Here is a 26755-nt window from a genome sequence, read left to right as displayed (position 1 = left end):
AGTTGACAAGTCCCATGTGCCTGTAATTTCACTATATATATATATATATACCCTATATTATTATATATACACTAACCTTGACCTCATTTTCACCCTTCGATTTGCGTTTCTGCTCTATTTGTTCGTAAAGGTAACGCTTTTTCTCATCGGAAGGTGTAAAATATTCACTTTCATCGCTCGGAATAGGCTTAAGCGGCCTTTCTGGCTTAGCTCGAGGAACGTCGGGAGGCGAATCTTCTACGAACTGTGAAATCGGGATCAGTATTGGGTGGAAACCTTTAGTAACCTTTTTAGGATATATTTTAGTTGGCTTCTTGAACTTCTGTTGACTGAGTATCGGAGGCATTAGATGTAGGGCCGGTGTGGGTTCCCCGAAGGGTTTGATTTTAATGACTGGCTTCTTAGGACTCTTACGAATAGGAACTTCAAGTTTTACGGGCGCAGGAATATAGAATTGTTCATCTATTTCCGCAGATGGCACCTCTAACTCTTCAGGCAGCGTATTAACTATGTAATCATTGGGTGCATTCTCCAATGGAGGTTCCAGTTGTCTTGACGGAACGGGAACAATATATGGATCACCTGAGTACGTTTTTCCGCCTCTTGGATTTTGTGGTATCTCGAATGTTTGGTTATCCGTAAGTACAACGGGCATTACGTCATTTGGTGCCTTAGGAAGCAAATTGACCTGCAAGCTCTGGACCGGAACTGGAGCTATTGGATACCAGTCAGTTTGTTTACCCTCTTCCTCAGGGGCATAATAATCGATTTGTTTTTCTGGAGACGGTGGCAGAAAATGCGTCGCCGGCGTAATGATAAAATCTGGCAGAACTTCCTCAAGTCTGTGAGGATCAGGGGGAATTAAATAGCTATCAATATTTGGTTGATCTGTAACGTACAAAACGTCCTGCTTTTTTTCGGCGACCGGTGATTCACTAGGTGTAACTAGTAACTTTGTTGAAGTTTCCGTTTCTTTTTGGTCATTCCCGTTGACTGGTACTTTTATTGCCAAAGTAGAAAGTGCCAGCGGCAGTACCTGGAATAAATGAATACTTTTTGATAAAAATGTACATCAATTACAAAGAACATGTCGCGATAATAAAAAGCGACACACATCGCTAAGTTTCCGATATTTGCCGACAGCTAATAAAAACTGTTCACAACAATAGCTATTGCTTAACCAGTCGTTAAATGACGTGTCTACAAAAAGAAAAAAATGCGTTTCTATTACATCAACCCACGTAATCTTCAATTAAAGCAAACTGTGCCACAATAATAGAAAAAGAGTAACCAAAGGGAGCAAAAAATTATAACGCTAACGTAGACAACGAACAGACGAGGTACATTTAACGAAACATGAAATTTCTGATGCGGTAACATTTTATTTGAATAATTTTTTGCTCAGATAGGTACATACATCGCCGTACAGTTAACAAACGGACGAGTACATAAATTTGTCTGTTCTGCGGTAAAGATTATTTTACAATTTTTATAAGGAAACAAAAGTGAACAAACGACATAAGGCAACTAAAGTGCGAATCTAGTTTCATCATAAACGAAAGCTGCTTTAAATACCTTGTTTAGTAATATCCGCGCTAAGTGCGGATTACCGAGCCAAATATTTTTTTTTGCGTACCGATGTAACTTACGTTTAAAAGATTACGTAGTGACCATATTATTAACTTTACGCGGTAGTTAATCGTGCGTAGCCAATAAAACAATAAAAACGGCAGTGTTTTTCTTATGAGTTCTCTACATGTAACCATAACACTTTCGAGCGAAATTTTCAATTTGGTTTGCTTTGTAAAAGTTACAAATATTTGGTTGCGTAGGTATAACGTTTCATAAACCGCGGCTACAACAATTCGGCATCGGCTGCATGCCGCAAAGTACTTTTATTGAATTCAAAACTGGATAACACAATACTCATTGAACGAATCAACATTGTCACGCTTACAGTAAGATTTCTATAGATGTCAAAATATAAAGCAAAATTAATAGTCACGGCTTTAATTTACTATATTTCTATTGTCAATTTGGGAGACCACGTTCATAAAACGCTCTAGTTCTAGTTATAATAAAACCGTTTCATTTAAACCTAGGTTTTAAATCTACTGTATTGGAACGCAACAAACAAATCAAAATGAAGTATAGCTGTAGTAATTCTAAGTAGGTGTTCATCGTTTTCTTGTGTTATTACTTTTTAACCGACTTCAAGAAGGAGGAGGTTCGCAATTCGACTGAATGTTTTTTTGTACGTATCTATGTTACACGATAACTCCGGATTTGTGACCAGATTTCGATTATTCTTTTTTTGTTGGAAAGACGGTACCTTAGCAGTAGTTCCATTTAAAGTTTGAAGAATATATTTCACCTCTAAGGGTGGCAAACTAGGGGATTAATCCGGTTTCGCGCACTTTCCGGTAACCGATTTCAATAAAACTTCGCAAATAGATGTAATTCTACGAACTTTTGAGGTCGATTTTTTTGCCAGTACCAAGTTCTGAGTCGTACTTAAATGAGTTAATGACAAAGAAAGCAGATCTGATTAAGATTCAGTGCTTACAGTATAGTATAATTCTTCTAGTTTCTGATTCTGGAAAATTCTGTGACACGAAACTCATTGAAACCCTAATGTTGCCTTTATCCTTTGCTTAGTATTCGTTTAAACGAGCTTATTTATGGGTAACGACCACGGAATTTTAGTCAAAATTTAAAAAAATACAAAATACTTTCTACTGTAGCGTGTATGGATGTCAACAGTTTAATGTAGGTACATAGTATTAGGCTAACTCTAGTTACCTAACTTGTAAGTTTGTCGAAGTAATTAATTCACTTTCCCAGGCCAAAACGTACCTTATGTACGTACAACAAAAAATTGCGCAACATCCAATATTTTTTTATATAAAGACATTGAGCAAAAAGAAAACTGGTTCAGTATTGTGAGGAAATGAAGCGTGTACTACGGAAGCGGTCATTTTTGCTTGTTTTTCTGTCTCCCAACCGATGCCGCAAGCCGTCGAGACAAAAACATGATATTTTTTTCATTTTAATAATCTTGACCTATAATTATATGGTTTTAAGGTCTATTCAAGTTCAGCGAGGCTAGTGTGTTGAGACAGCGAAAAGAAATAATTAATTTGAACAAACATTGAAACACTAAGAAATATTCATTCGATCGGGCTGGATTCGGACCAACACCCTAAAGCAATCCGTGTCAGATGCTCTGCCAATTAAGCCACGGAACGAAAAAAAAAAATACATAACTGTCTACATTTATATTCATTTTGTGATATTATTTCTAACTAATATCACAAAATGACTAACTCTAATATTTATACATGTTTTATGAAATTAATTTCACATTTTAACGTATATATTATGTAAGTAACGTCATTACTTCTTGTACTGTGTCAATAATCTGTTCGTTCAGACATATTTTGTGCGTTTTTAAGGACATAATTGTCAATCTGTCACGGCTACTATGTTCCGTGTCACGTGTGTTCTGTTGCCGGATCCGATCTGAAATCCTGAAAATCAACCTCCTGAAAACCTGAAAATCAGCGTCGTAGCACCATAAGTGAGACGACAATAAGCTGAGTGGGTCACGGATTCCTTGGCAGCACAGCACACACGCGTTGTACTCTTCTATATATTTGTAGTTAGTACTATTTTTATTGTTATTATTACAAAATGCATGTGTACTGTGTTGTCTACTTAAGGAATAAATGTTTTCTATTCTATTCTATTCTAACCAGCAGACCTTTCGAACTTTTCGATGTTTGTTGCAGACCTTGTTCGCACGGATTGCCTGAGGGTGCTGGTTAAAATCCAGCCGGATCAACTGTTTTTTTCTTACTGTTTCGATGTTTGGTATTTTTATTTATTTATTTATTTGAGATAGGCAACTTCTGGCCCATATAATATATAACTTTAGAAGTAACATAAATATGATAATATAAAAACGAAATAACTAATCTACACGAATTGCACTAGTCGGCGGCTGCGGCGCAATTTGGTATCAGGTAATACGGATACACCGATCAACTCCCCTCCCTCTCCCCATCGGCCAAAACTCCTTCATGTATATCGACAGATGTTCGGTCGGCACTGTGGTCAGTACTTTCACCACAAACGAATTAAAATTGACGTTATGGCGGGACGCCAACCGCTTGACTCTCAGGGCGTATTTAGCTTTTAGCTTGATGTACCTATATTCTACTATCTCCTCAGACTTCATGAAGTAATGCAGTATGCGTAGTCGGTATGGCCTTTTTAGAGGACCACTGATACCTACTAGATAGGGGATTTTTAGGGGACCACTGATAGCTTTTTAAGCTTGTTTTATACTCTCCCTCTCTTTTTCTCCCTCTCTCTCTTTTTCTCTCTCTGCCACCTTGAAGCGTACAAATATTACCAGTTTAAGTTTATAGAAAATATCCCAAAATATTGTTAATAGGAATCCATACACTGGGGCTAGTTTTAGACAGAGAGTCTCATTACGTGTTCTTTGTATAAGAACTTGAGACCCTAAACATGATAATGAAATATAGGTTAAGGTACTACTACCTTACACTCCATAGGCGTATTTTGTTTGGCTTTATGTGTTGCTGCACTAGTATGTCTACTAATAATAGTCACTATATAGAAGAAAGTGCGTTTTTTATTATCGGACAATTACATACAAAAATCTAAAATGAAGTAAGAAAGAATATTTGTACAATAAGAACGATAATTCAATCAATATTGACGTGAAATAATACTGATTTGTATTTTAAATCAGTGCATTAAAGCAGTAAATTGTAATATTTTAAATCTGTTAGGCAAACATCAAACACCACGTGACGTCGAAGCAAAGAAACGTCACCTTATTTACCATTGGCGTATTATCTTGTATTTTTTCTACTTTTAATCATTTTTAAACTAAAAACCCGGAACAATTTTGGTTTGGGGACAGTCCTCAATCAATACATAAAATTCTCGCTAACCGTAAGCGTAAATTGCCAAATTTGTTTGGCTACCAATGACGTCACGCGTTCTGAGTATCAACGTTGTGATGTTGTAGCGGTAATTTTTTTTATTACATTCAAAACATAGTTTTAGGGTTTTCTAAAAATTTATGTAAATGAACAAATATTTGTCTTGGCTGTATATCCATTAGATAAGGTCAATTTGAAATACTTTCGAAAGTAGTCTAATTCCCTATTGTATAGAACCATAGTATAAGACAAGTAACTCCATGCAAACATAACAGCGCGGTTTGTTTAGGTGCACGTCCGCCAAGCGCTAGTACGTATGCACACATTCATATAATCTTATGGTGCACTCGAGTTGCCCTGCGCGGGTTGCGCTCACGGTCCGCCGCCGATATTCATAGAATCTTTGTCTTGCATAAACTTACGGTTAGGACAATTTACAATCTGGGCCCTAGAGCGTCTTTGAGACTTAAGTTTAAAGAGATAATATTAACATTCTTACAAATAACATTATTAAAATATTATTCATGTTAAGAAAAGTAATTTTTTTTTAATGAAAAATAGTGAAAGATTAATTACATTTTGTACTGTTTTATTATGTTCCTCTTATTAATGTTATGACATTAATACGAGGAACAAAATAAAACTAGCTGTTACTGACAATAGTCTTGACAAAGTCGCAAGGGACAATGTTTTTTAAGATTAACGGGATAATCTGTACTGTCATTATTCGAATATTTTATTTTACGGTAAACACCGTTACTGTGCACGAAACTAGCCCTTTCGTTCGTTTCGACAGTGACTGAAGACTGTTTCACGCATACACACCAGAACCTCGCCCTGTTACTATATCTGTCACGTTACGGCTAGGGCGCGTTTATTCGACACGAATTTAATCGCACTCACGCCGCGACCGCACGGAGACCGCGTGCATCAAACTGTCATGGCAAAACACGCTCTATTTGTTTAGCTTTTACGTTTTAACTTAAATGAGCGTCTCGGGCGTGCGGGCGAAACTGGCTGGGTCTACGCGGCGGGCGGATGAGTGACGTCCGCACGGTTGTATTCTTCCGAGGAATTTAAATGCTGTTGCCTAGAAAATAGAATTCTGATTCGCCAGTAATGTACGTGAAAGCGTGGTAACCGGGCGGACACCGCGCGGAAACGTTCGCGTCGTGCAACTGTGCGCTTACAGCTCGCTAGTGAATACCCGGCTCAATCCTGTCACTTACGATAACTATCACTGTAAATTCATAGTAGGGTAGATATAAGATTATGTTAAATAATTACATATAGTTGCTGAAGGGTTACTGTCTTGACATTGAAATTATATACTACACACGGTGTAACAGAAAGGTGTAATGGAAATCTAGCAATGAGATATACGAGTATACTCGTATTCGTATTCCGGAACTCTACTCAATCCTCAATCAGGATTTGAGCAGACTTGAGTATGATTTCAAGCACTGGAAATACGACCCTAATGGCAAGGACTTAAGTATGATTTTCAGTGCTCACTGCAATACTCAAGTCCTGAGTCCTCGAGTTCTAGAATACGACCCTTAGGGTCGTATTCCGTATTATACTCGATGCTCAAGTCAGGATTTGAGCAGACTTGAGTATGATTTCAAGCACTGGAAATACGACCCTAATCCTGACTTGAGCATTTAGTAGAGTTCTAGATTACGACTCGTACATGTATGTGATGTACAAGAGATTCTGCCGAAGGACCAGTTATACCATTAATGGCATAAGTGATACTAACCTGTCCCATTTTTTTGGTTCACACATTATAAGTATTATTAGGCACCTAAAAAAAATCTTTAATATAGACAAAAATAAATTGAAAGGGTTTGTTTTGTCTGTCTATTTCAATTTTATTAAATGTGAAAATCGTAATTCCTAAAGCGCACAAAAAGTTTTTGAAAATATTTTGTTAATTTTACAAATATATTTATATAAAATTAACCGTACTAAATTAGCATTTTTTTTACCTTCAAAATATACTACATTAATGTATCTATCGAATAAAGAAAAAGTAAACGTTTATCTCGGTAGATCTCGGAGATACGGAGTAGGAGCATTTCTAAGATTTTTTAGATTTCCATGAAAATAACCCTATTTGAGAACCCTCTCACAAAGTGTATAATTTGTTTTTTAAGTTACGTTAGTTAAATTTAAAATCAAGTGAAATAAATTAAATTGAAGTAATTATGTCAAAAATAATTTAAAGCAATGTACGTTACATAGTATTGGCATATTTTGTTATAATATTCACGTATGTGCACTACGTTGTGTGAATAAAGATAAATTATCCTGGCAAATGCTGAAAGCTCACACATTTTCCTCATTATCGAATTGCAGAATGATTTCGTCTGTTGCTAGCGTGATATCAGCAGCCTCAATACAAATGTCTGCTGATGGGTAATGATGGTAACGAACATTTTCCGTGGTCACTCTTAGAAGGCGAAGAACTTCATCAGGTATACGTAGAATTTTTTTATGTTTGTGACGTGTACTAAGTGTCAAAGAGGATAAATAAAGATCAGACGATTCCAGTGCACGGTGAAACAAGTCTGTGATGGTCGTTTTCCGATCCAACTTTCGTGTATGGTCCTCTTGATCATAACGTCAAAACTTGTTCCTTGATTCACCGGCTTGTTCCGATAACATACCTATTGGTAATGTACACTCAATGAATATAAAATATTGCACTTTGCAGACTGGATAAATGTTCAGTGACAACCCTAACCCAAAATTTAAAAATTCAGTATTTCTGGTCTCTTGTGTTTGTCGCATCTGAATTTTTTTATGTACTTATTACTGTAATTAAAAAATCCGAGTTGAAAAAACACGCTAATATGAACAAAGTCTTCGGAAAAAATTGATTAAACTATAGAAAAAAAAAAATTGTGCTCGAGGATAGCTTGCTATTTTTATTTTTTGGACTTTTGTAGCTTGTGATTGGCGCTTTCATAGTTTTCTATCATAACATGAAATATTTAAAGAAAAATCATGTACAGGAAAGGAAATAATCAGATTTTATGGTTTTTATGGATTTTTCTCGATCTTTTAAGTTTCTCTAAAACTATGACAGATACAGCCCGGAGAGTATTACTAGGAACGTTGTTTGAATATTATCTTTCTAAAAACCACATACAACGAGGATGTCCGCAACTAAGGTAAAATAACACACTGAGCGGTGGCGCTCGGGGTAGGGTTGTGGCATTATTATTTTAGTTGTAACCTACAGGTTGGACAGCTAGTTTGAAAAATGGAGTATTACTTATTTGACAGTAATTGTTTCGGACGAATGTCAGACGGAGAACGAGAGATCCTCTGATACGGATCGGATACAGTGCACAAACGCTACTATTATTCTATATCTTGACCCTCTATAGAGAGAAAAGTACATCAAACTTCACAAATAGTACCAGAAAGGCCCAGTCTAAAGTGGCAAGCTTGATGTGCTCTTGATTGTACACAAGACCTTACTTAGCCTGAGGACAATACTACATAACTCATAGATAGCTTGAATATCAGCTTCATGTTGCCACCTTTCCGGCATTACCACTAAGCCCACTAAGTAATAATTATTTGGGCAGATATTTAAACACAAATGTATGTATGTACTCATTCGATATTTTATTTTTCATGCAGGAATTATTGTTTTGGCATGTAAAATAAAGAAAATTTTAGAATTAAAAATTTGTTTAAAGCGTAAAGATCAGAATAGGTAGCTTATATAAGTATAGGTAAACTTGGAGAAAGTAATATATTATACAGTGGATAATACCTCTCCCTGAAATCCCAGAATTTTTATTTCGGGATTTAAGAATTTACGAATTATTTATTGCACTTTGAATAGGTATCTTCATAACAAATTATTGTTTTTAAGATTTATATTACTTTTTCGTACAAAAGTTGTGTTAAATAAATTTCATTATTTTACATGTAGGAAAATAAAACTAAGTTGGCTGGTTTTACGTAATTATATTGAAGATAATCGTCTAGATATATTTAAAATAATTATCGCGATATTATCAGCAATGATAATTAACACTTTGAACCCAGATTTCATATTGCTAATCTTTAATTTATTATAATACAAAGATTAATACGAAAAGGAAATTTACTTCGAGCCGGTTGGATTTGAGCCTTCAGCATACCGTGCTGACGCTCTCGCAACTGAGCTAAGGAACGAACCAGCAGATCTTTTGATTTTTTCTATGTGCAGATCTTTCTTTTTTGTTTTTAACGACTTTTTTGCCGTAGCGCCATCTGTTAGGAATCTATGAAAGTTTTTTTTCACTCAGCCAGTACCCTTACAGCTATCAACGGCTGACTAGTGGAGTAACTTCAGAAAAATAATTGAATAACACATCGTGATACTCAATAATTTTAATATAATATTTAATTTCAGCCATAAGACGCCCACTGCTGGGCATAGGCCTCCCCCAACGAACTCCACGACGATCGGTTCTGCGCTGCCCGCATCCATAATTTGTCGCTTTAGGTACATCTTTTTTATGTCATTTGACACCACTTTGACACTCAATAAATTTCTATTAGAATCATATTAGAATACATATTTTAATACGAAAGTTTTGAATTTATGACATTTGGACAACGTGGGTTCCCCACTAAATACCACTTCGTGTTTCACCTCGCCACTCACACGAATATGAAAATAGAAATATTATTAGCAAAATAATAAATGAGCTTCACTATTCAAGTTCCTTTTTTAAATAACATTCTTAAATGTTCTTATATCAAATATTTTCAGATAGTTAGGAGTACAAAACCTAATTGCACCCTTTAGATAGATTGATGTCTGCTATGATACAAAACCAATTAAGCAAGCAGAATCGTGTTGCATGCTATAGAAAGGTAAAATTAATTATGTACCAAATTACATAGTACTTATTGAATAATTAATGTGCTCATTTAAAACTCTACCGCGTTAATAATGCTTGTGATATTGACTCAAGAAATTAAGTATAATTTTCTCAACCGATAAACAAGCAACTCTTGTTTATATGTTAAAAAAACTTTTATTTTATTATTATGTATTTTCCTATATAATCCCCTATACACTCTATTAACTTTAACCAGCGATATTTTAACTTACTCAATTCATCCATTTTTTTTTTCCAAACATTGAAATATAGGCGTCTGTTTCACCGAGCCGTCCACTAACTAAAGCGCAGCTGGGTGACAAATGGTCAAATATCCGATTTAAATAAAATAGATAATAGATAGAGATAGAGAGAAAAATAGAGCACTTTCTCTTTTAGGTAACTAATTCGACTTATCGGAACTTACCCTAACTATGCATAGCTGAAATATCATTAAACAATTTCAATATTCTAAAACTGGGTTATGGGTTTTTATATCTCAAAAAAAAATTTTGTCACTTAGCCGTTTTTAGTTAATGGACGGCAGATATATGTAATATAAATCCGTTGGTAGATTTTATTCTTATTATTGTTGACGTTAAATTGGCAACGTTACATAACTGTTTTTCTTTCATCTACCATTTTCCTTGCTATAGTGAGGTTAAAAGTTGTGTTTCGCTCGGCAGCAATGTCGTTTTGCGTCTCGTGGCTCAAAACTTGAACCCCTCACTACGCTCAGGATTCTATTTTTGGGTTTCTAATCATAGGTTCCTTCGCTTGCATAACAAATAACTATTTTTCTTAACAAGATGAGATCGTTTCTTTCATAACTCTGAATTAAATCGATATAAAAAGCAGAATAGTAAGCTTCGGATCTTGTCTAACATTTCTCCATAAAATGTATGACTGAAAGAAGATTGACGAAACAGATTTATAGTGCGATAGTGAGCGAGCGATTTAATAAGGGCCGACCAAGGCGAATATATCATGTACAAATTGAAGATGTCATAAAGCCGATAAACCTAATCAACAAGCCGTTTTCGTCTTCTTTAGAAGGCCACTGCTTTGTCTATTGCGTCGTTTCTGAGTATGGGATAGAGCCATGTTTCGTCAACGCCACGCCACGTTCCATATGATGCAAAAATTCAGTTGGGTTGCGCTTAAACAAGGCTAAATATTTTTGTTGGAGTTGTTATACAACTTTTTGTTTTACTAACAGCAAACGCGGCCAACTTCTTGTAGAAAGCTTTTTCACGCCCAAAATTTCGTGAAAATATGAAAAAAAATTGACATCTTGCGTATCGTCATTCGGCTGTCTGCCAAAACTATATCGTGAATGTTGTTGACGATACCTTCGGTTGTTACGTCATTTGGCATTCCTGGGCACTCAGCATTATTAGTGGTGGTAAGACCATAAGAAAATTCAGTGAACCACTTGTGTACTACCTCTTGAGAGAGGGTAGATTTCCCATAATATTTTTTCAGTTTGTCCTCCATCTTTTGAAATTTTAACTTTCCATTTCCTTCATCTTCAAAAATAATTCCACCTCGAACCTGACTTAACCATTCATACTTTCTTAAATTTTAACTCCAATTAAAAAAAACTAACATAGCTATATATAAGCTGCAGTATATAAGCTGCTGACCTGGAAGATAGTAAGATACTATATTTATATTATGGAAATGTACGTAAAGTAATAAATGTAGGAAATTAGTGAATAATCAGAACAAGAACGTAGCCTGAAAATGATATATAAGTCAATATATAACTGTTATATATTATACATGTGTTTCCATTAAGCACAAGATACAAAAAGAAAAAGGAAGCAATATAAGATAAAAAAATAGATAAATAAGTAAGCAAACAAAAGAAACAAAAAAAAACATAAATAAATAAATACGACAAAAACAATAAAAATAATAAGCAAAAAAAAAGAAAAAGTAATATGTAAATAAGTAAGAATAGTAAGATAGTAATGCAAATTAACTATGTGTATGTTACTAACTACGGACAGGGTCGCCAATGTATATCAATACATACAGATGGTAACTTTAATAGAGTAAAGTTGTGAAAAAAAAAGACTATAAACAACACATTTCGCTATAAAACTTCTCCCAGTAATATTATCGGAGGTCGAATGGCAAGCAAACAAAAAAAAGCTGCTGAACTTAGTATGAGGTACTAGATTAAAAAATAATAAAAAAAATAAAAGTTTTTTAAGCCCTTTACAAGGTTGACACGGTCAACCGTGGCCACGGGACATGTAAAGGGCCCAAAACGTCGGTTTGTTTAAAAGAACAAATATACGCGATTTAAATCCGGAAAAACAGTTTCATTTCCTATGTGTAGCAATCGCTAAAACCTAAGAACTCGAAAAGTTTTTAACTTAACCTTTAAAGTCATCGCATTTAATAAACAGTCCTCGTAATTTAAAATGATAATGTCATATTTTTAGCTGAAAAAGGTCTTGTTTTATTAGCTGACATACTGTTAAGGACATGTTCAGTAAGTGAAACCAAACAACTTTTACTACAAGGACCCCTTTCAAACTACGAAAAAATAATCAACTATTTTATAGTAGCTACTCGACCCAATATGTGAAGTGTGTAAGCGCGGTTCGATGACATCACCAAATCCAATCAAAGTCCAATATCGGTTGCTTTATTTAGTATATTTCAAGATGCCAGGTTAAATCTCACACAATCTTTCCATATAGGACGATAGTGGAGATGTAGTATCCACGATAACGTAATATACAATGTTGTGTACCAAATTTGTTATCAGAGAAGTTCCATGAATCCGATCCAATAACGCTACCCTCGGAAGTCACAACAAAATTAAGTCAGAGTACCTTAGCGACTGCTCGAAGGAACATCTTAAGCCGTGATTTGCGATTTAACGTAAAACCAATCAATGCCATCTAGAGTCTTTTGAGGGAACTAAAATGCCACAGTTGATCCTTTTTTTTAAACGACATTTACCAGATAGCCACTGATGGTCTTGACTGCGCCATCGGACAAAAGGATAAATTAAAGGCTCTTAACTTAGGACGAATAAACCACTTAACCCATATAATGAATTAAGCCCAGGTGGGCACGCAACTAGACTCAGGACGCTACCGAATTATTCCGCCAGAAGGGCGTATAAGTATAAAATATTATGATGAACCGAGTGTGTTGGCGACCTGTACAGTAACATTCTTCGCTGTATCTTTATTTTTGGCCATTATTTTCAAAACTACAGTTCAATTTTTAACCGTCTTCCTAAAAAAGGAGGAGGTTCTCAATTCGACTGCATTTTTTTGAGTTTGTTACGTGATTAGTGATGTGTGAACCGATTTTGATGATTCTTTTTTGATGGAAAGAGGGTACCTCAGTATTGATCCCATTTCAATTTGAAGAAAATAATTTCGCCTCTAAAAATGGCAAATTAAGGGATGAATCCGATTTCGCGGACTTTTCGGTAAACAATTGCAATAAAACTTGGCAAATAGATGTAATTCCAAGAACTTTGCACGTCGGTTTTTTTTTTAAATACTTATTATATTTGACTGTACGCTTTAAAAAAATACAACCAGGTTTAAATTGTAACGTTCTCAAAATATGACAAACTTGATCTGGTACTACAACCAAGACAGTCTGCAGACTATCCAATTCCTCCACTACTTACAGTAAATAAAATCAGAGGTTTTTTTTTATTTAATTAATTCTACACAGTATGCTGCCGTCAAACTCGGTATGTATTGCCTGACTGTGTACAGAACAGCACAACCGTACTAATTTTTTTTTAATAAGTATGCTACTTGTGATTCTAAGCAAATGTATTCTTTGATGAGAACGGAACAAAGTTCAAAGTATGTACAACTGAAAAAATGTGCTGTTGACTATAATACAAGGACGAGGACATTTATAAATAATGCGTCACTTTAATTTTTGATTTAAAATGTGACTTAAATTCTAGCATACACCAAACGTCCACCTAACGTTAGTTAAATTCGTCAAAATATAGCATAGCGAGTGTTAAGTTCGTATCTATAATTGATTTACCACAAAGTAGTGCATCACAATATTAGTTAAAATATCGATGAAAAGATGCCATTGTAACAACTTTGAAAATAATATCGATAATATACACACACACATACATTTAGCGGAACATTAGTAAATAGCCCAAAATAATAAACATTTTTTCAAAAGACTTAATTTAAATAAATTACCCGACTGTCATTTATTTTCATTGATTTGTTTTAGTTTCCTGTTAACACATGTTTTTCGAGCGTTTGAGTTAAAAATATATATATATATTAAACTTTGATTTAATCCATGTTAAACTGTTACAATTTTTAAATTTTCAACTGTTTCTGTTTGGGCACTAACTCTGAAAGGAAATGTTATTTCTTTAATTTCGATTTTTTTCAATTAATGTTGAATAAGGTTATACTAAGTCGATGTTGTTAAAAGATATTAATTTGAAAGCAACTTAAAATATAAACGTTCACAATTTCCGCGAAATACAAATAATTTTTTTGCACCCATTAACAAAACACAGGGACAAATAAAAAACAAGTGACAAGATACAATAATATAATATATTATATAGTAAATAATACACCATAATAGTATTTGTAGGAATAGATATATTACATTCTAATAGTACCAATATAATTACTTATAAATTCCATCGTTATTAATTTAAATGAATTCCATCAGATCTGATATTAACACAGAATGTTCTATTGATAATGATATCGTTAATAATTACATTATTATTAACAATTCTATCGAATCTTTCCGTACACTCAACTGGAGAAAGTATCGATAAAGAGCAATACGATAAATAAACAACAATACCAACGGAGCTATCCTATCATTATTGTCTCCTGGTATTGCTGATAATTCCGAATTTACCAACTTTATCTGAACATCCAAATACTAGCCATTGAGTAATATCATTGCTTCGACTGATGGAAATAGCAACTATCGTGAAATTATTGATAGCGAAATTATCGATACTTGTGCAACACTACCATTGTTGGTTAGACGGGCTTTGATTCCAAACTAAGCTTATTATATATTTCGATTATTTGTCAGTTGAACCACGTTGTTGTGTAATCGTAATCAATCACTAACAAGCAAAGTTACGAGAGGCACGTTTTGGTCCTCACTTCTGTAATACTGGGTGTTCGGTTTAAATTTTAAGGGCAGCTCATTTACATGAAAAAAAAATTACGATGAGCAAAAAGTTAGGTCCTAATTTATTATCCGACATCTTGTTAAGGGGATGTACACAACGTAACGAAATATTCAGTAACAATAGAACCCCTTGTAAAAGAGTTCTGCCACCACCGCACCTATTTCTGCCGCCAGGAACTAATGTGAGCACTACTGCGTTCCGTTCCGGTTTTGAAGGTTAAGGGTGCTGGTGAATTATAGGCACATATAGGGACACGGAAAAAGTATCGGTACTTTTTGGTTTCGAGTACTTTTCCCTCCGATACCGATACTTTTGTACGCGAGACTTTCATTCGATACTTTTCAGGTATTAGTACTTTTTGATAAGTATCGTATCGTTTTGCATAAGTCCTACTTACGACACCTCATATCATAACGCAAGCCACCAAGTGATTTATTTTTTTAATTTATCATAAATTACTTGGCTGTATATACCATTTGCCTCTTTAAAAGAAGTTTATCCCTTCTTCAAAACGTTTGTTTTTAAAAGCAGGAAATCCAGTATTAAAACGAGAAACAGACCGTCACCAAATAGATTTTTGTTTTTAAGTGATTGTACAGAGGAGGAGTGGGAATTTGGAAATTTAAGTAACACAAATTTTGTGAAATGACGATTGATTGAATTGGTCAATTGATTGAATTAATCAAATTATTTTATTATTTGTTTTAATTAAAAATCATACATAAATAAAAAAGACAAATTCATGTGTTTTATTATCTGCAGGACAAAAGTATCGATAGTTCATGATTACGATACTTTTTTATGCGATACTACTCATAAGTACCTACAGTATCGATACTTTTGATTCGATACTGTGTCCCTGGGCACATAGTACTTGTCAACTTATGTCTCAGGGTGACGGGCGCAGTGGCAGTGCCCCTTAGATCTTTGTGATTTATAATTATGACTGGCACTACAACTACTATGGACACGGCTTGTTCGTCCCGTCGCTTGATATTATTATAAATTATAGAATTAGGTAAGTGGCAGTACTTCCCTGGACGAACTCTTTTATAAGGAGTTCTACTACTGCGTTCTGTCACAAATGACATAAAACAATTCGTCAAAAATATAGAAATAATTAGAAATAATTAGAAAATAGATCAGAAAAAATGCAACAAAAATATAACAATCTATAAAGATGTCTTAGGTATTTGGCTAATACAAGTCAGCCAAACTACAAAACAAAGGATAAAGTCTATCAATCACTCTATTAAATAATAAAGCAGAAAATTATTATGTTCTTTGTGGTCTTTTCAATCCACTGTTGTCCGAAGCCAGTAAACCATAAGCAATAGAAACCTATTTTTCTATTTTATGACTCATCAATTATAAGCTAGATGTCTGAAGGTACTTTAATCACGTCATATCATTTTGTCATATCATTTATTGCATTATATTGTACAGAATAAGGTCTTAAAGTTATTACTTGCTCCATGATTAACCCTCTAAGGGCACCATAGCTTAACTTACTTTACTAAAATACATTATCTATTATCATTATCTATTTATATAATAAATAAATAAATAAATAAGGCACACACTCATTTCTCGCTTCCGTAGAATGGGTCTCTAGGTTAGGTTAGTGAGTTTACTCTTCTAGGTGTTAATGTTTCGTGTTTGTACTGAAGTACTGTGTATACCTTTATTTGGATTGCTGGTCTATATTTCTACAAGTACAATAGGTTTTGTATATAAATATATTCTGTGGGGCCAATACGACGGCGCGACTAGCGCGAGAGCGACTTTTTTTTAAGCGCCGCACTAGGGTAACCCTGTATCGCGGGTGCCATAGACTCACACATTTACAACTACAAATTACACCCAAACTCACGAGATAAATAGACGTAGATCATACAAATATTTCTCCGGCCCGGGAATCGAACCCGGGACCTCTGTGTGGCGATCCAGCATGGTAACCGTTCGAAACAGAGGCAGTTAATATGTTTATCGATTTATGATAAAAAAAACCGTAAATTACAAAATTTGTAAACATAATTATGTTCCTTTTCTTTATTTTTTATGACAAGAGGTATTTTATTATCTTTACCCAGTTTCTAGTAGTCTGTTAATAAAGTCTAAACCAGCATTGTCAGCCTCCAGGTATTGTGTAGCTATCGCATTGTACTCTGCTAATGGAACAGATATTCGTTATTGACTTTCTAGGAGTGCCCTAGAAAGCCTAGTAACGCGATACCCACCCGTCTATAAACTACGATACAGCGATACTCAATGCCGATATTACTAAGTGAAACTGCAATACAAACTGCTAATATCTAGGCACAATGCTGTCGTTATAAATATAGCCACGACTTTCCCTTAGCACTTAGGGAAGAAAGGATTTGGAACTGTTAATAATAACTACTATAACAAGTATAGGTGCAATGGGCAACAGCTGGAGTTATACAACTGTCAAACTCCTGTAATGAATACTGTACCTTACGTCACTCATATAGCGTTCACATTGGCAGTTTAAGAGAGGGACACTTCGTATGGCTTTATGTTTGGTTAAGTATAAGACGAAATGGCTTTATTGTGTTATTTATTTCCATGTGACGACCGCAATGGTTCAGCGGTTAAGCACTCCGATTATTATTATGTTCGAATATCAGGTGAACCAAGGAAGGGGTTTTTCTAAATTATTCATAGTCAGGTTACTCTGGGTGTAGTTCATAGAGACGCATTTAGGTTAACAAGTTACTCCCTGGTTTGAAAGAAAGTACCTAAAATTGTCGTATTTGTGTTAAAGAAGGATGGCGACATCTCGTGTATTTTGTGATCCAGTGTTTTTGACGACGTCCATTACGGAGACCTATAAATACTTGTGATTCATTATCAAAACATCAAAAAAGCTAATTGAGTACAGCCTGTAGAAGCTGGTGTTATAAAGTCGATATAGGTTATGTATATAACATTGTCCTGTATTTCGCTTCAGATGTTTGTTCGTAGTAGCAGAAACAACAAGTTATCAGTTTGTTCCCAAAAGTAATAAAGAACTTCCCGAATATTCCCAAATCTGTCAAACTCTGCCACATTTAATACAACTTATCATGTTCTGCAGCAATGAAAATGAATAAAAATTAAACCTGCCCAAATAGCAGAAATCTGCCACAAATGGTCACACTGTTCTCAGGAGGGAAAAGTTTCGTTTTTATTTTGACTTTCAATTATTTTGTGAAATCTAGTTTAAAGTGGAATAGGATAGTGCTATTGTGCCTTAATCGCAGATTAAAACGCGAAATTATACGAATCTCGAACTAGAATACCCGTAGCGGCCCGTTTTAAGGAATCCCGAGTCAATCCAACCACACCGCCTCAAATTGCCTATTCTCTTTGTGGCGGCCATATTTACAGAAACGTAAACTTCGTGTTTAGGCTGATGGCTTTGCCAAAGCCTTAATAAGTTAAAAAAAATAATAATGTGACATTCACATTGGCATTGGAGGTCTCTTGTCTAAACGTTCCTTCCCAACTTTCGTTATCTCTCATTTAACTATTGTCTAAATATTTTTGTCACATTGTGTTTCATTTTTTGCTTTATGTCACTGTTTAATTGATTATTTGATTAGGTAAAAAAGTCCATGTTAATAAAAATTGAAGTATTTGCGACTCCGCGAACCCAATGAAGGTTAAATTTTGCAAAATAGCTGCGCTTGTGTTGAATATTTTTTCGTGCAGTTAATTATCCCAGAGAGGGAGGGAGGCCTCCGCATAAAATTAATAAAATAAATAACACAATCTCAAATATAGTCATAAATCATCACCAAAAATATACCCGACACGTGTTTCGCCTCTCCACGAGGCATCCTCAGGGGCTGTTGACTGCTCTGCTCTGTGTTAGTAGCGTGTTTTGTGTTATTTTTTTATTAATTTTATGCGGAGGGAGGGTGGGAAAATTAGCTGCATGAAAAAATATTCAACAGAAGCGCAGCTATTTTGTACGATTTAACCTTCACTGGATTCGCGGAGTAGCAAATTAATTTACTTCCATTTTTATTAACATGGACTTCCGCAAAGTAACGCCTGAATCTATTAATTATTGATTAGGCCAATACTTCAGGTAGGTAAACATTCAATCATCTTTAAAATGAAACGTACGTACAAGAACGTTAGTTAATATATGGTCGAACTGTATCAATTGCGTTGTGTTCTTGCATCTATTCTAAATTACAATGTTTTACAATTTTTCATTCCCGACTTCTAAAAATATACAAAATTATATTGATAACTAGGCATAAACTAAAACGCAAACTCATACTAGCAAAGTCCATGAACGGCTCTACGTCATTATTGGGGCAGCTTTCGCCATTCTTCTTTTATAAATACTTATTAATATAAAATTAAGTAAACTTGCAAACACGGACGTACGCACGCTCAAGCACACAAATATACACACCTTTTTTAGTTCTTATTCATTATTATTACTTTGTTCATTAGGGTTTTTAAATACTATACAGTAGCACCACAATTACCTATTACATCTACGAGTATATGTATCGATCAAGACTTAAGTGTGATGGGCTAACACATAATAAGAAAATTCATAATATTTTTAGACCTCTCTTAAGACCGGTGCCATTGTGCTTGGATAAAAATTATAATAATAATTATTAAAGTATGTCCATAAGAATAAAGCACAGAATAATTTATATAATTTAAACTGATTCTCAACTTCTGCCACGTAAACTTCTTAATAATTCAAAATAAACTCACATCAAACAATTCAAAATTCTACAACTACCTCTGTGGCCGAACGGTTACCATGCTGGTCTGCCACGCTGAAGTCCCGGGTTCGATTCTTGGCTCGGAAGAAATATTTGTATGGTAGGCCGTACATTTATTTCTCTCATGACTTTGGTTTAATTTGTGGTTGTCAAAGTGTGTGTCCATGGCACCCGCGATACAGGGTTTACCTAGTGCGGGGCTATGAAAGTTGTTACTCTATATAATACTATTAATATAATAATTACAATATCGTAGACAATAATTTCTGTACAGTTTTGTTTTATTCAGTTGTGTTTAAGATTGTAATTATATGCCTGCAGAGTGCCGCGCAGAGATCCCAGGTTCGATTGCCGGGCCTACATTTGATTCTCCCGTGAATTTAGGTGTAAATAGTAGTGCTGGTGAAATTACAGGCACGTGGGACTTATGTCTCAGGGTGACGGGCGCAGTGGTAGTGCCCCTCAGATAATTGTCATTTAAAGCTATGCGTGGCACTGCAACTGTTATGGACAGGCGTATCGGTTACCACCAGGCACACGACTTGTTGTTCGTCCTAACACTATGTATCATTAAAAACACTTTTGCGCTGTTAACCTCAATTAGTTGTGCAAATATAAGATCTTTAACCACATTTGATTTATTGTATGCAATACATAGGGAGCACTATAAGTTTCCGAAACTGGCCACTTGCATAAACAATATTTAAAAAATAATTACAATATTTGAAAATGGAACTCTTTGGCTGTAGAATACAGTTTGTTTCATCTGACTGTCACTTATTTTTACATTGTAGCGTCATTTTAGATGTAGTGATCACCATGGATTTAACTCGTGAACATTTTCGTAGTGTGATTTTCTACCACTTTAAGCGTAAGTTAACAGCTCAGCGGAGCTTCGCTCGTGTGAATCTCAGTGACGAATTTCGTGATGGTCACCCATCCACTGCTGTGAACAACAAAAACATCGATGCTTTGCGCCGTATGATTAAAACGGACAGGCATGTGACATACCATGGGATTCGGGCATCTTTAGGCATAGGCATGAGTCAAATACAATCAACACTACACAAACATTTGGGTGTGAAAAAGCTGTGCTTTCGATCCCACACAATTTGACTGAGGCTTAAAAAACGGATCCCGTGACTTGTTGCAATGCCATGCTTACCAGATTCAACGAAGGGGCATCAAATTTGGTATAGGACATAGTAACAGGTGACGAAACATGGATTTGTAGTTACGATCCCAAAACAAAGCATCAATCAAGCGTATGGGTCTTGAGAGACGAGCTGAACCATCCAAAGTGGCGCGCGCTCAAAGTGCCTCTAAGCGGAAGATTGCTTCTTTTTTTAACAAAACTGGACACGTGGCTACTGTAGCTTTGGAGAATCATTGTACCATGAGTAGTGATTGGTACACGACCATTTGTTTGCCGGAAGTTATTGACAAACTCCGTAAAAATAACCGTAAACGCCGTATCATCTTGCACCACGATTATGCCAGTTCTCACACGGCCAGACAGATAAATGAACTTTTGAAGGTGAACAACGTTGACCTTATGAGCCATCGCGGGTACAGTCCCGACCTGGCACCTTATGACTTTTATTTATTTCCAAAAATTAAGAACCAGTTACGCGGACAACGATTTTCATCACCTGAAGAGGCTGTCGAAAAGTATGAAAAATATGTTTCTCAGAGATTGTCACGGAGAAGTGGCATAAATGTTTTCAAAATTGGTTCATTCGTATGAAAAAGCGCATTAACGCTAACGGAGAATATTTTAAGAAACAATAAATTCATTTCTGACCATTTACGGTATTTTTTTTTATTCATTCCGGAAACTTATAGTGCGCCCCACGTATTGTAATAACTGTAAGTGAACCAAAAACACCCAATTTCTGAAACATTATGAAGGTTTCCGGGAAGTGATCGCTATATCCGAGTTTCCTGCATAGTTATAATTTTCTCGCAATCGTAGAAATTCCTCTCCAAGTTTAACTCCATCGCCATTAAAATCGGAACATCGAACCTCTTGAAACACGTAGACACGGAAAGGATTCCAAGGAAATGGGAAACTTGCGAACGTTAATTTTGAAGCGTCATTCAAAAGTTTAGTACGCTCTTACGCTCGTTCGCCTTATTTTAATTGCACTACTATACGTGAGTGTACGGTATGCGTCGACTCCAAAACGACGTAGTTCTGAGTACGGGTTTCCACTAAAGATAGTGCCTAGGCCAATTGAAATATTCACACGTTTTCAAAGCGTTGTACGAAAATAAATAAATAAATATTAGATCGCATCACATACGTTGCTCTGATCCCAAAGTAAGTAACTACAATAAGTGCGTTGTGGAAATCGAATACAACGACGGAACCACAAAAACCCAGACCCGAGAAAATATAGAGAAGTTAGTTTTCTACATTGACTCGACCGGGGATCTATCTTACCATGAAAACGGGTGTGCAAACCGCTCGACCACAGACGTCGTCGGTTTTTGAATGTATCTGACATTTTCTTTTCTAAAAACCGGAGTAATGTCATGACATATTTTCATGTTTAAACCATTACAACAGAATAGTAATATAATCTTTATGTCTTTAAGTAGCATGCCAGCCTTTACCTGGCACAAATAAGATGTATATCTTTATATTAGCTTAATGCTAATAGCCTATGGGCCATCTCCCAGTGGAGTTACATCACTGAAAATAGCTGAAGGCGATGGGGAAAATAAACATTACTGAGGGTACGCCCTCAAACACAGGTGGCCTTCTGGCGTTTGTGGCTTAACGATAAATATCACTTAATCCGGACCTTGGAGAGACCTTTTATTACCTCTGTCAAGAATATTTTTCGATACAAAAAGTAATGACGCAATGTACGACTTGTTTTGAATGATTGTTATCTAAATTTGAATCCTTTTACATAGATAAAAGAAATTGAGTTCCTTCTTGAATTTGATTATGCCTTGAAGCGATCTTGCGTTTGAAATTTTAATACATACATATAATTTAATGCATACATACAGATTTTACAAGCTTTAGAGCTCCTTGTGAAAAAGTTCATCCAGGGAAATACTGCCACCTTACCTATTTGTGCCGCCAAGCAGTAATGTGACCGATGTGTTCCGGTATTGAAGATAAATGTGCTGGTGACATTACAGGCACATGAGACTTGTCAACTTATGTCTCAGGGTTACGAGCGCAGTGGCAGCGCGCCTCAGATCTTTGTGATTTAAAGCTCTAAATGGCACTGCAACTGTTATGATAGGCCCACGACTTGACCGTCTCGTCACTTGGTCTCATAAAAAAAAAGATATCATATATCGGAGAAAGAAACTGGGTAAAAGCTTTTTATCATAAACTTGTTATTGATGAAGTTAGGTTAAAAGTTGTTCTATCGATCTGTGTACTCAAAGTTTTGTTATTCACCAAGACGAAGTTCTTACGTAAACATAGTTATAAATACAAGAAGCCATAAATGAAAACATATTTAAATTTTCATTTTCTTTTCTGAAATATCGATATATAGCTTGTAAATAATAAATTTTTAAAAAGTGTTAAGTGTGCCCATGTGAGTATTCCGTAAATATAAAAGGTAAAAGTTTGTTATCTAATGAGTAAAACGACATTAATAACTTTAAAAAAATAAATCTAGACATCCACAATTTTAATGTTAATAGCTTCCACACATTTAATATGACATTCGTAGAGAGGCTGACCTACTTATAGAGGTAACAATAAGTTTACAGATAACGAAACTGCTATAAATAAAGTAATAAAACTATTTTTCAATTGAATAAAATAAAGTGATTTTTATTTTTAAGTAAGTACAAAATTTTGTATTCAAAGCAGTTGTCCGAAACTAAAGCCCCTTTGCGAAAGTCATATTAAACATATGGGAAACTTTAACGTCAAATTTTGTATATTTTTAGTTTTATTTAAAAAAAGTTATTGATGTCATTTTACTCATTAGGTTAGGCTACTTTCGATATCAGTTTAAAGGTATCTATAATGGGCGAACTTAAGATTAATCTGTTTAATGTATATGACATTATAAGTATAACACATCAAAATGCTGTGTATGGACGCAGAAAATTATTTTCTTATTCTAAGTTCATTCAATGATGCCAATCATAATTTTTGCAACTTTGTCTCTTATGATTAAGGAAACACGTACAAAACTTGATTGTTTTCGTTATACGTTCAGGTAGTTGACCAAAAGAATCATACAACGAGGTAAAACATAATGCTAGGCTATTCCACAGCTGTCATATTGTATTTCATTGTCTAGTTCAATTTCTTTTTCGTTACATAAATAAAACAAAATTAAGTCCCACGGGAATATAACGGTAACCTATCACAAAGTCGAACATTTTTTGTCCGAAATAACGATAGTTTTTCATTACACCGAAAACCAAATTATAACGAAGCAGTTGTTCTTTCAGGATATGTTGAATGTTTATCATAAAGACTCGATTAGGTTCGGTTAGGTTAGGTTAAGTTAGGTTTAAAAGAAAAAACATTTTCCTCTCAAAATTCCTTTCGAGGTAATGAAATTTCGACCAAACGTTATTTCTGGAAGGTGTCATTTCGGACTACTAATAGGTAACCGAATATAACCTACCACTGTCCAATGGTTTGCACGGTTTTTATGGTGTCGCTATCTCTGAGGTCCCGGGTTCTATTCGCGGCGGGATCAATGTAAAAATACTAACTTTTCTGTATTATCTCGAATCTGGGTATTTGTGTACCGTCATTGTTTCCGATTTCCATAACACAAGTGCTTAAGTTACTTAATTTGGGATCAGGACAAAGTAAGCGATTTTGTCTAATATAACTGCCTCTGTGGCTGAACGGTTACCATGCTCAACTGCCACGCAGAGGTCCCGGGTACGTGGCCTACTTTTATTTCTCTCGTGGGTTTGGGTGTAATTTGTGGTTGTCTATGTGTGTGTCCATGGCACCCGCGATGCAGGATTTGACTAGTACGGAGCTATGAATGTGTGCGCGTTATTTACTGTTTATTTATTTATTACCTACTGTCTCCGGTTACATAAGGATACTTTCTAAGCCCGGAACATTACTACCAGATTGTCAAGGTGGTTCTGGGTACAGAATTCTATTTAACGGAGCATTAAAGTTTTAATAAACTCTCGCTGTGCCTGTTAAACGGTGAGAGAAATGAAAGTGAAACTAATAACGCTATTTGTATATCAAATTGCAATCAAATTTTGTATGGCAATGCCCTTTTATGAACAATGAGAACCTAATAACAAAAAGTGAAATCATCATCTATCCATGTACGTTCCAGGAAGTGGGTCTTCGCTAAATATACCGTGTATAGTATAGTGTAGCTAGCTCGATTGCGATTGGATACTTCATAAATATTTTTGTGAAGAGTTTAAGAACGTGAAATTTTCCTTTGTAATTAACAGTCTCCTACAGAGGAGGTAAGCGTTCTCCCAACTAAGTTAAAAACCAACTCGGTAAAATAGTTTTTAATGAGAATAATATTTATTAAGTTCTTACAATAAATAGCAATAGGTATTTATCGAGTTGTTACACATAGGAATTTTTTTTTCAAATCTATGTCGCGTAAATTTTTTGCCCCTTTACAGGTCCCATGATCGTGAGAAAACAAATACACGTTATTTTGATCCGAAAAAATAGTTTCATTTTCTATGAAATGTAATATTTTTACTTATTTGTCATTAAAGTACGTGATCTTATTGTATAAGTTAAAAGTTCGTATTTATGATTTAGTAACTGACCTTGATATCGATTATAATTGAATCATAGAAGTATTAATTTATATTTCATATTCTTTCTGCCCTTTTCCCATTTCATTTGAGGTCCGGCCTCCTAATATTTCGGCGCCAAGTCGCTCTTTATTTATATATATTTTATCTTAATTTATATTTAATATAAAATTTCAATAGCTTATAAACTGGCTGGAAAAACTTACATAGATAATCTGCCGCCACATCTTCTTGAAATTTTCCAAACAAAATTCACTATTACATCAACAGACGGCTATTCCTACTTCTCCAATAGTCAAACAGGGCACAACACTGTTATGTTCGCGCGCTGCACCGCGGCTGCGTCGGTGCTGACTCTACCGTAGATAATAATGGCGCGATCGCCGGTCATGCTTGCTGTTTATATAAGATCTCCACCACAAACCAGCGCTTCATAATTCCAGTTACAATTTCGCGTTGTTTTATTGATGTTAGATCATTTTTAGTCGCACCCTGGCTTTAATTTGTAAAACAATTGATGCATGAAGCTCTGATAGATTATCTTCAGTGGAAGTGTGTCAAATTATCGTTTTTAGATTCTTTAATTGACTCTTACGCAGAACACAATTACGTCAACATTTCGTCATTCTGACTGATTTTATTGATTACCACAGTTAACCGAGAGAAGTATGCGTTACGGTATATACTTTCTCTACATATACTGTTTGGAATTACATTAATTTAATTGGAAGAATGAAATTCTCTATCTGAACCTATTCGACGATCCCGTTTACTGATTCCTTCAAACGACGTATTAAAGAATATTTCCATATCTCCAAAAGCCGTTTTTTTCTCTCTTTGCATAATGTTTTAATTTTCCTATGTTTATTTGCTTATTATTATTACTATTTATATTCGTACAAGAGTATTTAAGTAAATTTTATTATTACCTATATGTACACATTTATAGTATTCAATGTGTAGTGTATTCATTGGAAACACTTTCATTACATTAACTTTTATTACGGAACGAATAAGTTGTGCGCCTGGTAGTAAGTGACACGTCTATCATAACAGTTACAGTGCCATTTAGACCTTTAAATCGCAAAGATCTTAGGGACACTGCCGCTGCGCCCGTCACCCTGAGATATAAGTTGACAAGTCCCACGTGCCTGTAATTTCACCAGC

At 35.1% G+C, this 26755-nt stretch overlaps 1 protein-coding gene across 2 annotated transcripts in view; it reads right to left on the bottom strand.

Annotated features, from left to right (window-relative positions):
* The window catches only part of LOC113236800 (cell surface glycoprotein 1-like), a 29257-nt gene extending 3296 nt beyond the window's left edge, over positions 1-25961 (bottom strand). For both annotated transcript variants that reach the window (XM_026472990.1, XM_026472989.1), the window contains exons 1-2: positions 25795-25961; positions 77-1036 (exon numbers count right to left, since the gene is read on the bottom strand). In XM_026472990.1, the coding sequence (XP_026328775.1) occupies positions 77-1036; positions 25795-25815 (981 nt within the window). In that variant the 5' untranslated portion in view covers positions 25816-25961. The remainder of the gene's footprint in view (positions 1-76; positions 1037-25794) is intronic.
* Between the last annotated feature and the right edge of the window lie 794 nt (positions 25962-26755).

The sequence above is a fragment of the Hyposmocoma kahamanoa genome, unplaced genomic scaffold, assembly GCF_003589595.1.
Source record: "Hyposmocoma kahamanoa isolate Upper Pololo Valley unplaced genomic scaffold, ASM358959v1 92, whole genome shotgun sequence".
Lineage (NCBI taxonomy): Eukaryota > Metazoa > Arthropoda > Insecta > Lepidoptera > Cosmopterigidae > Hyposmocoma > Hyposmocoma kahamanoa.
This window is presented reverse-complemented; position numbering and strand designations above follow the sequence as displayed.